General features: G+C 27.3%; 1 protein-coding gene and 2 long non-coding RNA genes across 7 annotated transcripts; 1 reads left to right on the top strand and 2 right to left on the bottom strand.

The window, feature by feature from the left end:
• Positions 1–62: 62 nt before the first annotated feature.
• LOC111039000 lies at positions 63–3,879 on the bottom strand. The gene is made up of 3 exons (XR_002605058.1): positions 3,767–3,879; positions 2,275–3,450; positions 63–2,204 (listed from the first exon to the last, which is right to left on the bottom strand). It is a non-coding gene; the product is annotated as an uncharacterized LOC111039000 (long non-coding RNA).
• Positions 3,880–3,908: 29 nt separating this feature from the next.
• On the top strand, positions 3,909–14,237 carry LOC111038999. Of its 5 annotated transcripts, none has more exons than XR_002605055.1 (5): positions 3,909–4,340; positions 4,425–4,670; positions 4,761–4,910; positions 6,050–6,148; positions 14,219–14,237. It is a non-coding gene; the product is annotated as an uncharacterized LOC111038999 (long non-coding RNA). The 5 variants fall into 5 exon arrangements; XR_002605057.1 differs by lacking the exon at positions 14,219–14,237 and having other exon boundaries at positions 3,912–4,103; positions 4,275–4,340; positions 6,050–6,176; XR_002605056.1 differs by lacking the exon at positions 14,219–14,237 and having other exon boundaries at positions 3,912–4,216; positions 4,261–4,340; positions 6,050–6,176.
• On the bottom strand, positions 13,134–21,046 carry LOC111038998 (zinc-binding protein A33-like). Its single transcript, XM_022322275.1, has 10 exons — positions 19,631–21,046; positions 18,553–18,754; positions 18,365–18,456; positions 17,623–18,281; positions 17,453–17,545; positions 15,714–15,802; positions 15,543–15,648; positions 14,203–14,329; positions 13,666–13,753; positions 13,134–13,578 (listed from the first exon to the last, which is right to left on the bottom strand). Exons 1-10 carry the CDS (start codon positions 19,656–19,658, stop codon positions 13,467–13,469), a joined length of 1,596 nt encoding a protein of 531 aa, XP_022177967.1. The 5' UTR covers positions 19,659–21,046; the 3' UTR covers positions 13,134–13,466.
• Between the last annotated feature and the right edge of the window lie 11 nt (positions 21,047–21,057).

Here is a 21,057-nt window from a genome sequence, read left to right as displayed (position 1 = left end):
ACTTAATATTATATTATTAAAAATAATTAAACAATGTAATATTAAATAGTATTTAAAGAAAATTAGATAAGTACATATTGCATTTTTATTTAAACATTTATATAGGAAATACAATACATTTACACTTATTTTTTCACAAAAACATATTATTGTACATTAACACTATTTTTGGTGATGTAGCTTAGAAGACCGTACTTTGTTTTACAAAATATATTTGAGCTTATAAGAAAACAATTATAAAAGTTTTTAAATCATAAAACAAAATATGGTCTACTAGTTATGAACTAGGTCAAAGAATACATATAGAGTAAGGTAAATTTTAATAAAATATAAAATTGGGTGTGTAACATGAAATAGTAATGATTTGAAACTCAATTTATAATTAATACAATGGTAAGTATGATACATATTTTATAAACCTATAGAGATACACATTAGTGGCTTAAAAATAAGTATGGTTGACAATTCTGCAGGTATTAACTCCCGTATATTTTGTACAATTGTATAGTAGTGTTCTTTAGAAACAAATATCTAAACCATACTGTTCAATAAAATACATATCAGTAATACTACACAGTAGACAGTGTAAGTAAACACAAATATTAATTTTTTTAGCTAGGAAAACCATAAAATAAATAGTTTGTGCTATTACTGAACCAAGGGAAGAATGCATATAGAATAGGGACAATAATACATAAAAGTGTAGGTATAACATGAAATTGTAATAATTTGAAATTTAATTTATTATTACTGTAAAGTTGTGTACATTTTTTTATAAGCTTAAATTATAAACAGATACTTATTAGTGGTTTAAAAAAAGTAGAGTTAACAATACTATACATACATTTAATATAAATGTATAGTACCCTTAAAAACAAATAAATACCTATGATGTTATATTAGATACACAAGAGTTAACACAATACAAGAGGGACACTTTATAAAAAAATTGTTGTAATTTGAAACTTTTAATGTATTGAAATAAAAATTAAATTGGACTGTAACTGGTGTTGAAATTGACCTATGAAATGAGAAAAAAAATGTTCATAAAGCCTAAATAATTTCCAACAGTAAAAACGATATTCATACTATAGTAGATTTCAGCAAAAGTGGTCCTCAACAGTGACACAACTAGTGACGCTATTTCAGAAAAACAGTGGTTCTCTACATTGGCAGGTAGAGAGCTGGTTATTAATGAGTAATTAATTAAAATTGTCTACGCTTTGTTCGGCACATGTTTAGTAGTCATTGCGTAAAAACATATACCAGTCGCGCTAAAGTCGAGGGCAACTTTTGCTGAAAACTACTTATTTATTTATTTATTACAAATACGAGGGTTTCCCCTATAATTAAAGTACAGTACAAATTATTAGAATAAAAGTAGAAAATTGAGAAATATTAATATTATATGTAAATAACCGAAGTACAATTATATTTAACAGTAATTAAGTAAACAATTAAAACGCTTATATTAAACTTAAGAGTTTATTAATAGTGCTTAAGAAACATTAGAACAAATTATCATCAAAGGGGTCCTCATTGGCAAGTGACATAATCCACCTCAAAGGCTCATTTTACAGATAATTTGTGTTGGCGGTAGGAACATGGAAGGTCACATGAGAACAAGATACATGCGAAGGGACATTGTCACATTGAAGTTAACTTGGGATAGCAAGCAAGGGAAATCAATATAGTTAGTAATTAAATCACAAATAAGTTTTACATTTAAAGTTCTTCTTCTTTCAGCAAGAGTAGGCAGGCCAAGTACGTTAGCGATATTGGTATAATTGTGAGCTAAATGGGGAATGCCTAACACAAAACAACAAAATCTTAAAAATCTGTGTTGAACACGTTCGAGTTGATTGATATCAGAAACAGTGTACGGATCCCAGACAACAGACCTGTACTCTAAAATAGGACAAACTAAAGCACAATATAATGGTTTTAATGATTTTGACAATTTAAAGTCTTTAGATAGAGGCATAATGAACACTAAAACTTTAAATGCTCTACTAGTAATCATTGCAATATGAGGATTTGGGCCAAGAGTACTATAGTACTTTTCATCTTTTATTTGTCCACGGCATTCATAAATTTATCAATTACCAATTCACATGCTGTGATGATGTCATTTAATCTAAGGTCAATCTTATTTTTGGACAAATTAGCTATAGTTTTGATTTAAAAAATTGCAGGTTCTCCATCTACAAACAGAATTTAAATTTATTTACCATTCTATACCTATAACTAGTAGTTTTTGTGCTGGAAAATTACCATGAATTGAAGATACAATGTTCTATATTTTATTTTAAACAAAATGCTTGAGTTCCATAATAATTTTTAAATTCTTCAATTGTGAAGATTTTAAAAGTGAATATAAGGCAGTAGAACCATAGGCTTTATATTAGTATAAGGTGAAGCCATGAAGATCTATGAAGTTGAACGTTCATATTGGTGCTACCATTTGAATTATATCTGCATTGATGTATTCCATTCTTAACACTAACAAGTACAAGTTAAATTAGCAATGCCAACACTAGTTCCTCCCTCGATTCTCGATAACAAGGAAAAAAAAATTTTGAATTATAAAATATTTATAGTACAAATTAAGGAAATTGCATACGTACAATTTTTTTTGGGTTTAAGACATGTGGATCTTTTAAAAGTGTACGCATTACTGTCTAGTAAGTGATCATTACATTAATACATTTATATCACTCCTGTATTATTATTAATTTTAAATAATACGCATGCTAAGACATTATTGTCCATATTTGTATACTATACGTCATATGTATTTGCATTACCCTTCACAGGTACTTTATTATAAAATAAGTTGATAAAACTAGGGTGTAATTGAAGTCTAAAAATATAGTGGAGCGCTCACATATGCAAGTACTTATCACCAATGCGGTGACGCTCGAGTGAACGCTAAAGAATGTAGCTATCATTTGTATGTACTTTTTGTCGATGACGATCCTTCTAATGAACTTGATAATTCTATACAAGTACTGAAAACTGATATGAATTTCATTATGACCAGGCCACATTTTAAGATTTTTAATTTCAATTTTGAATTATCAACATTTTATATATTCAAACTAAATGTATAGAAATTAGGAAACTAAATTTGGAAGATTGACCTTATCAATACCAAGTAGACATAATAACAAATTCATATCAGTTTGCAAAAGTACATTGGTATTTCAAGGTCCATCGATATGATTGACAAAATGTCAGTACATTTCGGTTAAAAAATAAAATAACTGACCATTTGCAATATCCTTGAATATATTTACAAGAAACCGGAATACATTACCCTGCTCATTTTAATCTTCGACATCGCTATAGTCTTTCAGTTTTTGATTTTTATTTGAGATACACCTTTGGATACAGCCGTACAGTGCTAGCCATGTAGGTACTGCATGACGGTTTTTGGTTCTGGAAAAACTATTATTAAGTAAACATGTTAGTCTATTACAAAACATCAACATAATTAATAATTATTAATGGATAACTGTAGTGTGGGTACTTATAGGTCAAAAGCGTCATACGTCAACCTTAATAGTTGCGTGTGTAGTACTATCGTACCGATAACAATACCGATAAACGAAAACGTCGGTAGATGTCATTTGAACGTGCCCAACTAAGAAACCGACAAGGTGACAAAAAAAAAATACAGAATTTTAGAGTTGCCGTGATCACGAAGAGGGACGGACGAGCAGCCTGCTGCTGTGGATATTCCGTGATGGTGATATTACTCAACTATTCGAAATGTACTCTCGCCGATCCTCCACCACCCTCGGACCGTGAACTCAAATGGCGCGAGGAGTGTCGGGCTGGCCGAGCCGGGTGTGCCGAAATGGTGTCGTGTTAGCCGTTAGGGGCCTGTCGATACGAAGTTGGAACAAGTTTAGGGCATGCTATTTTTCGTTGTACTCATGGCTAAATAAAATATAGGTTGTAATTGCTACAAAATAACAACAAAGTTATCAGTAACACGATAAGAAAAAAACGTTACCGATGAAAAGCGGTTCGTAATAAATGATAACCTACTTGAATAATGGTTGTAGGTTGTTCGTCACGAATTTGTGATCGTGCTGGTAAGTGCCATAATACCATTGATTAATGCTTATTGTTTTATTGATGTTTCCTTTCTGACAACTCCTCACACATAACGATATTTAACTTAAAGACGAAATCGACGAACTCAAGTGTAGGTATTCTTTAAAAACAAATGTCTTCTTTTTTAAATAATAGTGGAATTGTTTCAGCTAAATACCTCAATTGATTACAATTTAGAAGCTTTTAGTCGCTAGCTATATGAAAATTACATTTTGGTAAAAATGAGTGATATTTATTATTTGGAGAGAATATTTGCGTTACTACAACTATATAATATTATATTTTTATATGTTTTACAGCTTTGTGAAATGTCGAAATTGGCCTTGCTAAAAGCTCACAGGACCGAGATAAAACTGAAATGACTCCCCTGGACATAATTATTAATTAATGCATTATGACTATTTTGATCTGGATGCCAAATGCCGATAATTTTTGTTCAAACAGCCTAAATCAAAACCAAGTAACTTTGGTTTATTATCATGCATTTCCATGTTGTTCTGGCTTCTGGATTAAACAAGTAGCTTTTACCGATTTGTATTGATGATGTAACTGTCTTATTGATCGACACAAAAACTAGAACTAATGTATTTAACATTGTGCTCATCCCAAATAATTTATTTATTATTCATTTACAGAGTTAACGTATATCCGAAAATATTTATATGGTCCAATTCAAGATGCTGAGAAAACATTTAGAAAGAAAAAACAGTCAACTTCTCACAATCACTCACAAATTAAGAACACATAGGTACTTCATTCGTATATCTCCAACTATGATTAGATAGGTAATTTAATCCTAGACAATACTTAAAAGTATATTTAACATATTTTTATACAATCACTTCGGTTGAACATATCCATGTATGCCTCTGGAAATTTCTATCTATGTTCAACATACATGCTTCGTTAAACGGATCAAATCCTGAAAGCTAAGTAGATTCATTGTCTTAACTGTTATTTAATGGTTTAATAATTATGACTCGTATATTAGTTATGCTCAGACAATACATGAAAATGTATTAGATTTAATTCCTTGAACGGTTGTATAATCAAATAAAATACAACTTATAAAAAAAAACCATTGACTGAATAATTTAAGCAAATTTTAATTTTATCTTGAAATTGATTTCCTAATTTTGCTTCATCTCGTAATTTTTGGTATGTTATTAAAATAATACCTGTTATATAAACTATAAATCGTAGAGTTAAAATGTTCATATAATGTTTTTCTTTTTAAATATTAATCAAAATAGTAGCATCAATAAAAATCAACAGTTATTGATACAACATTTTTTTACAATTTATTTAAGAAATGTTTCTTTATAACTAAGTAAAACAAAATATTTCTTTTTTCCACTATTATTATTTAATAACCATTGAAACAATGCAAATTAAGCCATTGGTCCTAAATTAAAACCTTGTAATTTAACCTCTACTCATTTGCATTGTCAACAAAGTAATATTGAAGAAGTCTCTCTGCTATATAGTAGAATGTAGAATTCTCTTGATAATAAGACAAAAGTGGAATTTATTTAAAAAGAATAATTTTTGTTTTCTTTTTAAGTTATTTATTGTTATAATTTGACTTCACAAGAAATAATTGGTTAGGATTTTAAAATAGTTTGTACATCTAATTTTCTTTTTGTCAGGTCCTATCATAAAAATAACAACTGTATTAATAATTAAAAGTAAAATAAAATACAGATAAATGTTTAAATAATAAAATTAAAACAATTTGGTGCGTCCAATAAAATTACATTTTTTGGTAACATTCTTTATATTGTGTTCATCGACTAATTAATAAAGATGATGAGTGATTAATGATTAACAACTTTCAAATCTGTTTGATTTAAACAATAAATAAACAATATGATTGTATTATTATCAGTATTAGATTGTATTAAATTATATTTTACTGTTTCAGTTGAAGTTGTGGGTGCTCCAGAAATTCAGGTTGTAGAAGAATTAATACAAAGTAAAAAATTAGAATAAACAAAAATAATTTGAAAAAAATGATTTTTAGGTATGTAATATTACAGTATTTGTCATAATTACGAGTTATAATTTTTTACTTTAAATTGTTCTTTGCTTATTGTTTTTAAAAATGTTGATGTAATAAATTCAAAATTTAAATTAGTGCAAGTTTCTCTGTTATTAAAATGTTTATATTAGTTATAATAATCCTTAAAAATGATCTTACAAATATATAAAATATAATATGTAATATTTTATCTAGTATTTATTATGCTTGGGCCGTTTTTCAAATTATTGATGTTGATAAATTAAAATGTAATCAGTCAAATTTTAAGCTCTCTATTTATGCATAGTATTTATAAAAGTACATAGTTACATATTAAATGAATTTTGCATACTTCATAAACAATTTTATAGGAAAAAAGATATATTTTTTTTTAAGAAACTTACAAGGTATTTCAAAGAGAAAGACTGCTTTCAACATAAATAGAAGTAAGAAAAATATTGTAATTTAATTTTGGTTAATTCATCAAATTAATTAGGCTCCCATCTTTCTTTTTGAATTCTAATAAAAAATATCGATAACCCGTATAAAAACAATTCACCAAAGAAGTAGACTGCAATAGATAATAATAATTAGTTCAATGAATAATAAAATTGTATTATTGTGAACTAATTAGTTTATTTTTTCTTACTGAATAATGTTTTAAAACAATAAACTGCTTTAAACAATATAAATTAATGTTTTTAATTGTACTCTAAGTGTCAAGATAATGTCAACTATTAAACAATTTAATTTATCTCTTCAAAATAAATTGTTATTTAAAAGGAGGCATTGATTTAAGACATGATAGTATTTCTTCTAAACTGGTGAAACTATTCAATAAACAGGCTCTAAAGCCATTAGCCAATAATGTTACAAATACAGTTAGAATTCCTAACAGCTTTAAACTTTCAATTATCACATCTATGTTTAAAAATTGAAATAAAATCAATGTTTCACACGTTTAAGTGTTGATAACATTTTATTAACTAATTGAAAGAGTTATTAAAATAAGACTGACCAATAACTATATTATTACTATTTAGGACAAAGCTAATTATCTACTTGATCCAACACAATTTTTATTTAGTAAAGCGCTTAGCACTGAATATGCTATTATGAGTTTAACACATATAGTTATAGTTATAGTATATAGTTTTCATGCAAATACACAATACAATTTATCTCTAAAAAAAATTAATTGAAGTAATCAGTGATTAATGGAAAATAAATAAATAAAACTTTTTAAAATATTGGTTAGGTTAATAATAAGTAAATATAAATTAATGACCTATGGACTTGTATAGTGTATTGTACCTTAAGATACAGTTCTCTTCCCTTTACCAAACATAATAAATGGAATGGAATTGTTCAATAAGCAAGTAGATGATACAGCATTAATTGTGACTAGTGATACTCAGGAATGAGTAACCAAAATACCGGAAAATTTCCTAATGAAAATGATCAAATGGTTCTCAAGCAATTTTATTCATAGCAGTTCCATTAACAATAAATTATAATAAAATTGTTTTTTTAACTTATTCAAATTCAATAAGAACTTTACCAAATATTTCTTGTATGAAAAATGCCCAACATGTAGGTCCATTTTACAATGCAAATTAGCAGTCATAAGCAGAGTTCAAAAAACTAAATATTTTGGTTTTACATTCCATCAACACCAACTATATAACTTCCATTTATAAGACATAAACATGAAATTATATACATCACATACCTTTTAATATTTTATTATTTGATAAAACACTTTAAAATGTATTTACTGGGTAAGAAATACATATTATATATTGTCACAATCTATAATGGTCTGAGGAGGAATTGCACTTATCGTGTTTCTTCCACTATCTACCTATCAAGTGGTTAACTGATCTAGCGTTTTATTTGCACTATCCATTGAGTCCCATTCACTGTAAAAGTGTCCATAGCTATTAAGTAATCTCATCAATATGTTTGTAATTAATATTGATTTTGTGATTGGTTCTCCCAACTATTTAAGTTATCTACTTAGATTTTATAATTTTGAAATATGACCTGTCATACTGTCATCTGGGTTCATAACATGGCTATTGAACTATTGTTGAATCAGCATTAGACTCGATTCTAACTTTTGCTCATATCCGCTAAGCAACTATTGTTTTATATCTCCTAGCCGTGTGACAATTCATTATGTACATAGTGGCTGTTTGTCCGCTAAATCGACTATATACTTAAGAGCCTTGTTGTCCGCTTTCTTAATTATTGAATAATCGACACCATACCTCTCTTTTGCATCAACTTCAGTGTCCGTGAATAATTTTGTAAGAACAGGTTTCTTCGATTTCCCAGACACAATATTAAATATATCGTCTGCATTTCTTATCAACTTGATTTGAAATTTCCATATGCCCAATTTGATGCATATTTGAGTTTATTGATTTTATATTTTTTGTGTTCAATATTAAAAATAATGTAAATGTACACTTCCTGCACACTGAGAAACATACACACTACACTGCACTTACTTTGCTAATTATTATTGCTGTACACTGTCTGTACACAAACACGCAATTCATTAAACAATAATTATTCTATTCACAATGTACAAATTTATCAAGGTTGAGCATTAACGACTTAAATAAGTTAAAGTTAGTTTAAAGTAACTTTACTTTTAATCAATAAATTACTTTTATTTTAGAAGTAGCTTCTAACTTAACAGTTACATTTTTTCTCGTGTTATTCAGCAACTTAGGAGTTAATTAATTTTATTTTCATGTTAAGGTAATTTTATAAAAAAAAAAAACTGAAATATTAAATTTATTAATTAATAAATAATAATGATTATTGGAAAACGGTGACAGTGGCGGCCAAAATTCTTGAAGAATTGTAAAGCCAAAGCAGAGAGAGAGAGAGAGTTAATAATTTATAAAAATAGTTATTATATTGCATATTCACAGAAAATATTATATAACTATACTATAGACAGAAATGTTATAGGGGTAACCGCGTTCTTAATAAAAGAAAAAAATATATAACAATTTACCCAATATCCCATGCACATTGCTAATGTTTGTAGACTCATTAGTCATTACCTACCTAATTATTATTAATATTATTACTTATTATTATATTTATATTTATTCATAGAAATACAGCAATAACTTGGCCCGTCGATGTGAATAATTTAAACCCCGTAGTACCATGGTAGTTCATCGTGTTTACTAGAATGCATAGAGATGGACTGAAAGTTAAAAGTATTGTGTATTGAAATGTTTGGTAAATTATCATGATTTTATTATGATAATTACAGTAGGAAATATCAAAAAGCTTAGTTTTTGGTTGCATTATTTTGCTTTTGATATTCATATGATACACCAATTATCAAATACACCTCACTAGGTACTGTCTACTAAAATGGTAAAATACAATAATGGTTTGATGAAATATTGTATTCTTACTATTAATTGAATAATATTTGATATTATACATTGGGTAACCAATTAATTATATTCTAATAAATAATAATGATTAATGAATTTGACGATCATAATATTTAGTATAGTTGTAGACCATTTACATAAACAAATACATACAAATAATTTAATTATTTTATTGGATTTCATCAATGATTAAAATATAATATAAATATATAAGTACCTACAGTAGCTAATTTTATTACAAACATATATTTAAAAACTGTAAGACATTTATTGAATTAGTATGTTATTTGTTAGCTTTAAAAAGAGTAACTTATTTATAACTATGTTAAGTTGATTTAATTTTCTAATTAACTTGGAACTTTTACAAGTTAAAACAAATAAAAAAACTTTTAACTTTAAACATAACTTAAATTTGTCTGTATTAACTTAACTTAAGAGGACGCTATACCTGCATGTGTTGTCTCCGTCTTACAAGAGGGTAACATATCAAATTTTACGTTCAGCAGATCATGTTTGGCTCAGTTAGCTTAAAAATCAGAGTGAATTGACCTCTTATTAAAATTAAAGATAAGATTATTATGGAGGGCTTCTCGTAGACTTTTTATTATGTTTTAATTTTAAAGTGTGGTGATTTATTATTATTATTATTATTATTATTACTGTTATATAATATTGTATGTGTAGCTGGTCGCACTCTGTGCCATCCGGCCAATAAGCCGATTATTATATTTTTGTCTACGTCGTCGGTATGCTTCGACCTGTTGATTCTGGCCGACCGCTACAACAACGCAGACCGGTATATTTTGTATTATTATAAATTTTTCAGTTGATCGACACCGCTCGCCTAGTTTCGGCGTGTGTCAGTGAATAAATATGTTTTTGCATTAAATCATTTTATTTCATTTTATTTTTCCTTAAAATTAACCACTCTTGCCTTCAAAAGGGAGTTATGAGTATTTTAAGTTGTACAGACAATTTACAATTTTTAAATACTCATAACTCTCTTTAGAATTAAAATATAATAAAAAGCACACTAGAAGCCCTCCGTAATAATCTTGCCTGTTTTGTTTTTAATTCCAATACTTATTTATACTCATAGTACTAACTTTATGCATAAGTATACAACAATTATTGCAAAAAAAGTATTCTGTACATTTCATGAACTAAAGAGCTATCTATACTTCTCAAAGTAAATTCTCAAATAGTACCTATACAGCAAAAAAATTATCTCAAAACCTTAACAGAAAAGATCTATAAGTTGTTTATGAAACTGAAAGTCCAATGTTGAAATGTGTAGTGGCTCTATTTTTCTTCTAATATTACATGATAAATTTTAGTATCAAGAATAAAACTAATTTATAAAAAATAATAAAATTCATTAAAACACAATTGGAATATTAATTTCTTCATAATATATTAACATTGAGAATTTGGATACTTAAGGTTACACTTTTTTTGTTCCATCAGATGCTTAACCCAGTTTCTAATGGGAATTCCACCAGAATAAGTCATAAAATCAGATACCTTTCCCAGCATCCAATGCTTCTAGAACATTATAACTAAAAAATTACAGTATCACATTTAAACAGAAATTTGGTCCTCTTAGTTTTTCTTTTGTTTTTTCCCGTTAAGGTACTTTCTTACTGCGGTTTCTGGATGTGGCATCTAGCATCAACTACCAGTCAAAACACTGTACTTTTCAACTGTTTGATGCTGAAGAGAAAACATACTTAAACATACTCAATCGTAGGAAAATAATGTAGTCATAAAGATAATAATTAATAACAAATTAAATGAAAATCTTTTATAATAATCACCCAATTGCTATAAATGCTTATGAATAACTTACTAACAAATACCTTGTTCATATTTAACTTATAAATAAGGAATTAAAAAATATATAACTATTCGAATATATTATATACCTCAATAACTAGTTATAAAACTATTTTTGTTTTAAAATTTAGTTTTTTTACATTATTAACTGGAGACTATACTAATATTTATGTAGTTTACAATGTATGTTAATTTTCTTATATATTAAATTATAACCACGTTGTATGTTTATTGAAATGAAACTTCTATTCGCAGGTACCTAAAAAAAAAAACCATAGCATGCTACTCAATATTTTTTTTTTAAGAGGAAAATCCACGAATCATTTTGAATATATATTTGTTAATAAGTAACCATAACAACACAAACCCAGTTTTGTAAAAGATAGTTTTTGAAAGTATTCAAGTTTAGATATAGATACTTATTTTGAAAAGTATTTAAAATACATATTTGAATACTCAGTAAAAAAAGTATTTGAGTACAAATACATATACTTTAAATAAGTATTTGTAGATGCATTCAAACTCCTACTTTCAGTTTTTTTATAAGTTCCTTTTTTTCTTTATAAATCAACTGAACCTGGTTTTCTGTCTTTTGTTATTTTAGAAGAGTATTTTACACCATATATCATTTGGTGAAACTATCAAAATATACACATTTAATATTTTTGTCAGAGTATTAGAATTTTGGGTTTAGTATAATTCACACTAAAAAATAAAATAAAAGCGGGTAAGTGAATGTCGCTTTTCTGTACATTAGGTGTGTAAGAGGTCACTGTAATGTATGGTATTACATTTGAATTCAATGATTTTAAATCGTTGTATAGGAAAAACGATTCTGAGCGGAGGTGGTAAATTTTAATATTTTTCAACAATATATCAAGAGTCCTGTATTGAATTTTCATGCTTTTTGGCTCGATCAATACAATTCATGGAAAAAAAAATTAAAATTGAAAATTTCCGTCAAAAGCTTAAAACGAGTCAAAATGGTATAAATATCAAGTGTCTACAGTACTTCGTTATTAAATTACAACAAAATAAGAAAATTGATGAATATCCAATGTTGTAAAAATCAACTTCAAACCCCCATAAAAATGTAGTATGACTTTCCTGTAGACATATTTGTTTAGACAAAGCTAGACAAGCTTATAAGAAATCTCGTATTAAAATTTTAAATCTTAGATATAAAAAGAAAATTTTGATGAATTTCTTACACAAAACAATTTCTTATTTTTGTGATTTTTTCAAATTTTATCAAAATTCTAAGATCAAACAGTTATTTATAAAAAATTATTGTGGATTTACTCTCAACTTTTTTTTTAATTCGCTCTAACAAGAACTTACGAGAAACCTTGTATTACATTTACAAGTTATTTTAACAAGTGTACAATTTTTTATCGACATAAGTTTAAAAAAAACAAATAATAATCGAAAATTTCATATGCGTTTAAATAGTTTAACACAAGTCAAAATATTTTGAAAATTTTATGACGTACAGGAAATGCTAACAAAAATATTCATTGAAAATGTTATGTATCTATGGTAATTTTTTTTAGAGTTACACTAAAAACCAAAATCCAAAAAGAGTTAGTACAAATCAGTATTTGAAAATTAGTATTTGATTTTGAATACAGAATATGTACTTTGGGAAAGTATTTTAAATACTTTGTTCAAGTACTTTTTAAAAAGTTATTAAAATTACATACTTGTGTACTACAAAAATATTTGAATACTTTTACTCAAGTACATTACAAGACTGTAAATATCTCATGAAAAATTCGTCATAAACATTTAATCAAGTACCTATTCAATAATATATTTATGTTAAAATAATTTAACGGTCGGTGTTACATTCCAAAGTAACGTTCGGTATACTTTGTATATTATGTATGAATATGAATGGCTTGGTAACCTATTTTGCATGATTATATTGTTGACAATAATAGTACAGCAGTTGTGTACACATTTTCCCGATAAAAATAATAATAATATTATAATGATTTCTAAACACTGAAATTTTTATTTTATTTTTTTTTGAAAAAACTGCTTAATAAGTTTCACTTCCCATGAAAAGTTAATACATTAAACGGTCTTCTTGTAAAACATCTACCATCTTTACGTCTGTAATCAGTGATAGGGAAAAAAGTCTCAGAATTATCATCTAAAAACCTAAAAAACAAAATTTATTTTTGATAATTATTAGCATTATTATCAACAGTATTTGTTTGAATGTAAAATCTAAAAAAAATAACTTACTCCATAAATTGTTTAATATGACGAATAAAGGTATTTGAATCATATCCAGGATGCCACGAATTTGATAACAAAATTTTTGGTAAATTAGCTGAAAAATAAATGTTAAAAGTTCTTACAATAAAATGTATTGTAAAATATTTTTATTAATTTTATTCAAATTTAATAAGAACAAATTTTGAATAGCAAATGATCAAATAAATTCCTAAATATTTTTATTGTTAAGATGTTGGTGCCAGTTTTTTCAATTTTCTGCAATTCTATGCAATTTGAAAATTATATTTTATATTTTAGTTGTTTTTTAAATTATAAAACTTTCACTAACATACTGCCTAACATCAATTTAGGGGGATTGGTTGATACTGTGTATTATATCAACAAAAATTACTTTGTATAAAAGACGGCTTACTTAGAACATTAATGTAAATAAAAACATATTTTCCATTAAACTATACAATCAAATTTTATAGACACATTATACTAACTTATGTATTTCCTTAAGATTAAGTATTAAATAATGTATATGTGTTTAATACATACCAATTAATCTTACTAGATACGTGGGACCATATACATAACACCAAATCATATTGGAATCTAGAAGACTTTTAAAGAAATATTTGATGTTTGGCCGATTCATCTTCCTTTGCTGAAAATATTCCATGCTCTATAACAGACAATATTATATTATAATACATCTTTAATTATAAAATTGTTTATTTGCTTATTGTATCAACTTAAATAATGTCATAATTAAGAACAAAAATCTTGTTTTTAATATTGCAGTAAGGTTAATTATATTCTAATACAATAAAACTGGTATAACAAATATATATTTATCGCTTATAGCAAAACAATTGAGTTGGGAATTTGTAATTGATTGTCAGAAAATTGGTACAGTCGTTAAAAACCAAGGTTTCTTAAACTATAAAAAAAAACAATTATAATGCATCTACACATTAGATAAATACTGCGTGAAATCGAAGGGAATTATTAATCAGCAATCCAAAAACAAAAAATATGCTTCACTTCAATACAAACTTCATGAAATAATTACCAGTTACGTAAATAGAGAAATTTGCAATGTACATTTTTTTTTAATACGATAGGGAAGTTATTGTTAATTTATATTTAATTGTGAACTATTGTCAGTTTATATTTTATTTTGAACAATTGTGAATTATTGTGAACTATTTTTATTGTAACTACGTGTTAATTTTTGAAACTTAGGAGGTATATCATAATTATTGACTATTATGAATACATTGGTGGTATAAATAGGCAATACATGTATGGTGTGTAGTTAAATAAAATAATATAGGTAATATGTTAGTTTCAAGTCCACATACAAAATTTTTTCTATTACCTATACGAAAGTAACTAAAATCGTTTTTCCTTATTCAACTTTGAATAATAATTGCTAGTCTTGCCAGCACAAATTGAACATTTTATAAATTTTTAAATTTTTACGTGAATTTGACAAATTAATTAAAATTTAAACTTTAAATAAATTATTAATATAGGTAGTGATAATTTATTTTTGATATTTTGTGTATGAGGCAAGAACACCTTTTGAGTAACTTTATACTAAATTTTCAAGTTATTACCCAAAAATATATAACTGTATCACACTTAAATCGCAAACAAACTGACAATAGTCACACATTTAAAATATCTATAAAAAGCACAAAAGACCGAAATTATTATTTTTTTTAATTATACTGAGACGTCTAGTAAATTCTAATATTATCTATCTTTTACTACACGTACACCAACACAAAAACCAAACAACATTGTATAATCAATACATTTTTCAATTCTTTAAGTACATTTTTTTTCTTAGAGTTTTAATTATCATTTTACATGATATTTATCATTACCTTTAATGGTAAATTGTCACTTTTCTCTTTTTCGTTAAGTAGATATGTGTGCACTGACTCATTAAAATACTTCAATATTGTAGCAGAAAACATCGTTGGATTTTTTCTAAAATAAATATAGTATAAGATGTATGTTAATAATACATTTCAATAGTGGTATTAAATAATTACTTTTGGTTATCATCTTCTTCAAAATATGAAGATTTTGTGAACTCAAATATTACTTTTGCCACAAAGAGTTCATCCGGAAACGTTAATACCTGAAACCAACAATTTAATATTGTAATGTTATAATCAAGGCTGGGCAAGTTAATGATATTTTTTAACTCAGTTAAGTTAAGTAAAATTAAAATCTAAATCAAGTTAATAGTTAAAAGTTAATTCAAAATTGTCTATCAATTGAACTAATTAATGACTTAACCCACATTTAATATTAACTTTTTAACTAACGTTAAATTAGTTTATAAAAAGTTTCTTGTTTTCATATTGGTATAATAAAAATAATCGGTACATAAAATTGTTCATGTAATTAGACCAAAGAATTATTATTATTTTGTGTGTTTCAAAAGGTTGAATTGAAAGGGTGTTTCAAATTTTTTTAGCATACTTGTTACACATAAAATGTGTACCAGAAATTTGTATTCCTACAATAGTTCACATAATTTTTAAAAAAATGTATACTTTTAATAAATAAAAAAAATTCATATGTATACACATTTGAAATGTTATTTAGTGTTTTTCTGCAAATATTCCTGAGTATTAATTGTTCATTATTTTTCATTTTATAATAATAAAATTGCATTATAAACTTTACTTTAAATTATACATTTAAATTGTATAAATAAAATAAAATATATTTTATATAGCTTAAAGTCTAAAACTCCTTTGTAAGCACAATATAGGTAGGTAATTAAATAGAAAATAAAAATAAAAATTATAAGAATCAAATAACGGCGAAGATACCGAAAAATAATGGGCATTGATAATATTCGTAATTTCATAATATAGGTAAGTATTTAAAGTTTATACGAATTTGAAAACATATTACATAATAATTAAAATTGAAATCAACTTAACTTTTTTATACATAAAATTAACTCAAATTAATGGAAGTTAATTCAAAAGCTCCTAAAGTTAATAATTAAGTTAATAATCATAAAAAATTAACGTATTAATGCTTTAATGCCCAGGCTTGGTTATAATCAAGGCTATGAATTTAATGCATTTAAAAACTATTAAATGTGCTATAAAAACTGACAAAATATGCTCTAATTTTTCAATAATATGCAAAAAGACCACAAAAATTTAACTTTTATTTTATTTTTTTCATAATATTCTTTTATTAATTTAAGTTAAATATTAGTATTGTTACTTATTGACATTAATATATGACTTATTGGGCTTAATAAGTCCTGATCTTCGCCGTATACAAGATATACAAAAGAAATATGCTTAGAATAGATATGTTTCTATTTAAAATAATCTATTTTAAATTTAAAGTTGTTATTGCATTGTACAATCAATGATTTCATTAGATTTTTAAACTTGAAAGACCATATTTGTATACAACCATTATTAAACAGAATAGTTTCCATGAAATTATACAAGTCATAGTTAATGCAAATACATTTAATACTTTAATGTCAGTTTATAACAGACTGGCTGAAAAAATAATGAAAAAAAACATTTATTTTATACAAAAAAATCATTAAAACATGCGTCTATATGCAATAACCCACGAAATATGCAAAAGTATGCAAAATAAGATTTGGTATTCGAACTATAAATGAGTCAAAACATATTTTGGACGAATCCATTTTATTTTACAATTTAGCAAAAAAAACAAGCAAATGCATTAAATTCACAGCCCTGGTTATAATCAAGACTTATAAAAACGAAATCTGTCTTACCATTTCGTAAGCCTTTTGCATATCACGATCGTAATCTAGCGTTATTTGTAGACCAATTGGTAGTCTTAATGATCGCAATTTTTTTATAAGAACCTAAAATAAAAATGTATTTAAAATAAATTCCTAACTCCAGTTCTTAACTTTATTTTTTACACTATTGTGATGGGTACCTTTGAACATGGAATTAATATAAATGGGATTGCTTTGTCTTTTGCGACTGAGATTGCCTTGTCTTTTACGATTGGGATTAATTTATCTTTTACGACTTTGATTGCTTTGTCTTTTACGACTGAAATTGCTTTGTCTTTTAAGACTAGGGTTGCTTTTTCTTTTACGACTGGGATAGCTTTGTCTTTTACGACTGAAATTGCTTTGTCTTTTAAGACTAGGATTGCTTTTTCTTTTACGACTGGGATCGCTTTGTCTTTTACGACTGAAATTGCTTTGTCTTTTACGACTGAAATTGCTTTGTCTTTTAAGACTAGGGTTGCTTTTTCTTTTATGACTGGGATCGCTTTGTCTTTTACGACTGAAATTGCTTTTTCTTTTACGACTGGGATTGCTTTGTCTTTTACGACTAGGATTGCTTTGTCTTTTACGATCGGGATTGTTTCGCCTTTTACGACTTTGATTGCTTTGTCTTTTACGAATTTGATTGCTTTTTCTTTTACGACTGGGATTGATTTGTCTTTTACAACTGAAATTGCTTTGCCTTTTACGACTGGAGTTGCTTCGCCTTTTACAACTTTGATTGCTTTGTCTTCTACAACTGGAATTGCAGATTGTAGAACAACTGGTTCTGCACTTTGTTTTATTTTTTTCGGCCTGCCTAGTTTTAAAAAAACATTACGATGACAAATATTGAAATATGAAATATCAAATATCAAATAAATATTGAACTAAAATACATACCTCTTTTTCTTAATACTGGTTTTGGTAAATCATCTTTTGCTGTTCTTGGTTTTTGAGATTTTTTTACCGTTTTTAATCTTTTACAATTTTTCCTACATTACATAAAATATACAAAAAGTAGGTATTATCGTTAAATTAACGGCGATAACTGATAAGTGATGAATAGTAATAATTAATCAATAACTTACCGACTTTCTTCTCGCCTTTCCTTGTGAGCTAAATTTATGGAATTTACCTCTAACACTTCAGCCTCATCTGTCCATTCGTCCCATTTTGATTTGAAACCAACATAATGTACATAGTATTGGATCACCCCCGCTTCAGTCACTTGTCGTTTCAAACACTTTGCTAGGTAGAGCAATCCATCAGAGTATGCTAGTACTTTGTCACCTAATAAAGAATAAAACATTACAATTCAGAAAAAAAAACAGGTGAGTGGATGACGCTCTACTGAACATTAGGTGCCTAAAGATTAATTGTCTACTGTAATGTTGTGTTCAATTTGAATTCAATGATCCTTGTACATGAAAGACGAATATGAGCGAAGACGGTTTGTCAGCTTCCATAATAACTAAGCAAATTTTATGATATTATTGTGACTAAAGTAATTTATTTAACGATTAGGAATTAGTGTAACAGCAGGTTAAATCCATTTTTGTCAATAAAATTGCAGTTAAAAATGTCATAGTGTGTACCTAAATACAGTATACAATATAGATAATATAATAATGTACACTAAATGTCTCAAGTACATACGAATAATATTTTAAAATTACAATAAAATAACTTAAATCGTTGTTCTTAGTTTTAATACATAATTTTGTCCAAATTTAAGCAACGGGAAAAACAAACAAAAAGTTAAATAAAAACGGGAATTTTTACTCAAAACCAATTTTCGAAAAAATCGACTTCGGTTGTTAGTGTAGCTCTAGTAGATACATGAAGTTTTTGGAACATCCTTTTTTTTGTTTGTTTTTCCTACCGCTTTCGAAAACTGTTAAGAATTTTTTAACTTTTAACCCCTCAAAGTACCAAAAGTTATCCTGTTATCAAACAGTAGATAAGTTGTTAGATTTAATGTTGGCAATTTATTAATATACCTAGGTATTTATATTGTTAAGTTTTTGGAGCATGGAATTGTTTTGTTACGTAAAGCAAATAAATATACTAGCCAAGCATTTGAACGCTGAATGAACTGCGTATAATATATACTAAGCCAGGCCATGAACTTAATCTTATAGTTCTTGAAAAAAATTTAACACTCACCCACAGCGAATTCGTATTTTGTTTCCATTGTGTAACATATATTTCGTCGTATCAAGGATGCAAAAAGTGTGACGATCAGATAATTCTTAGAGTATTTGATTATATAAACAACAACAGACGAGAAAATGCTAAGGGCAAAATACAAGTAAAAAACGTGAAAAGAATTATTACCGTATCAATCAAATAGAGCCTGATAACGCGATCGATGATATCTAATAAATGTTAATGGCATAAGCGTGCAGTTGGCAACTAGTGGTTGTCGTTACGATTTGCATTTACAGAATGGCTGTCGCAAACCATAGATTCACAATATTCTAGATTCTAATCACTGGAAAATCTCAGTAACATCCATAGGCAAAGAAAATAACATTCGAAGGAGATGTAGAGAAAATAAGCATTTCCTATCAGATAAGCTGTTACTCGTTAGGAGTCTATTGCAGTGAGTACCACTGTTGCAGTACAAATTATGTGTAGATATATCTACAACCGTGGTGAATGCTGTTGAGTGAGTGTTGTAATTTGTCCGCCCCCACAATACTTTCTCTCGTCGGTTTCCTGTGGTGGTTGGCGACACCGACCCACGCTCGACATGCAATGGCGTCTACTTTTAAAGATTACTCAGTGCCCAGTGGACCAAGGAGGCAAAGACGTGGATCTAAGAATCAACCTTACTACTAAAGCGGTGCTACGCAGTGCGTCCAATAAACGTCATCAAACGTTAGCCACACGATAGTTTGCCACATCGAATAGCCGTGATGTCGAGTGATAAAATATGTTAATGCCGAACGTTGGTGTTGACACGATTCCCGCCAAAAATTGGCATTTTTTACCGGCATCATAGGAGTATCGATGTAACTTGCAACCAGTATTTGGTAAACGGCTAAACTATGTGGCAAGTGTAGCCCTGTGTCAAGTCTTGAATTGGAGTAGTGACCGTGTGAAGTATTATGTAGTTTTGTAGTTTTGTATTTTTAGTATTTACTAGATGGTCATGAAGTTAGCCACCCACCTTCATAAAAATTATCCAAAATTGTGCAAGTATTTAGCAAGTTAATTGTTAATAATGGCCAATTGATTTATAGAATAATTTGAAAATCAAGTAAAAATTCAAGTTGCAAATTCATAAATTTATAATTAGGTCGGGGAAGGGGCTAACGGTTAGTCTGCACTTCATGCAGCCCCCTCTCCTCACTTCATCCTATCCGTTTCGAACCAACATTAATTAATTTAATTTTCAGAATTTACAAATCAAAATTGTAATTTTGGCGATTTTTCGCCACATTTTATTAGCCCCCTACATAGTATGGCCAATTCGAAAAATATTATAATATTTCGTAAAATTGTAAATAACTGCGAATTGGTTTTCAGAATTTACAAATCTATATTAATAATGTTATAGTAATGTAATAGATTTTTTGCCTGCCCCC

This window comes from Myzus persicae, unplaced genomic scaffold, assembly GCF_001856785.1.
Source record: "Myzus persicae strain clone G006 unplaced genomic scaffold, MPER_G0061.0, whole genome shotgun sequence".
NCBI lineage: Eukaryota > Metazoa > Arthropoda > Insecta > Hemiptera > Aphididae > Myzus > Myzus persicae.
Note: the sequence above shows the minus strand (reverse complement) of the source record. Positions and strands in the feature narration are given on the sequence as shown.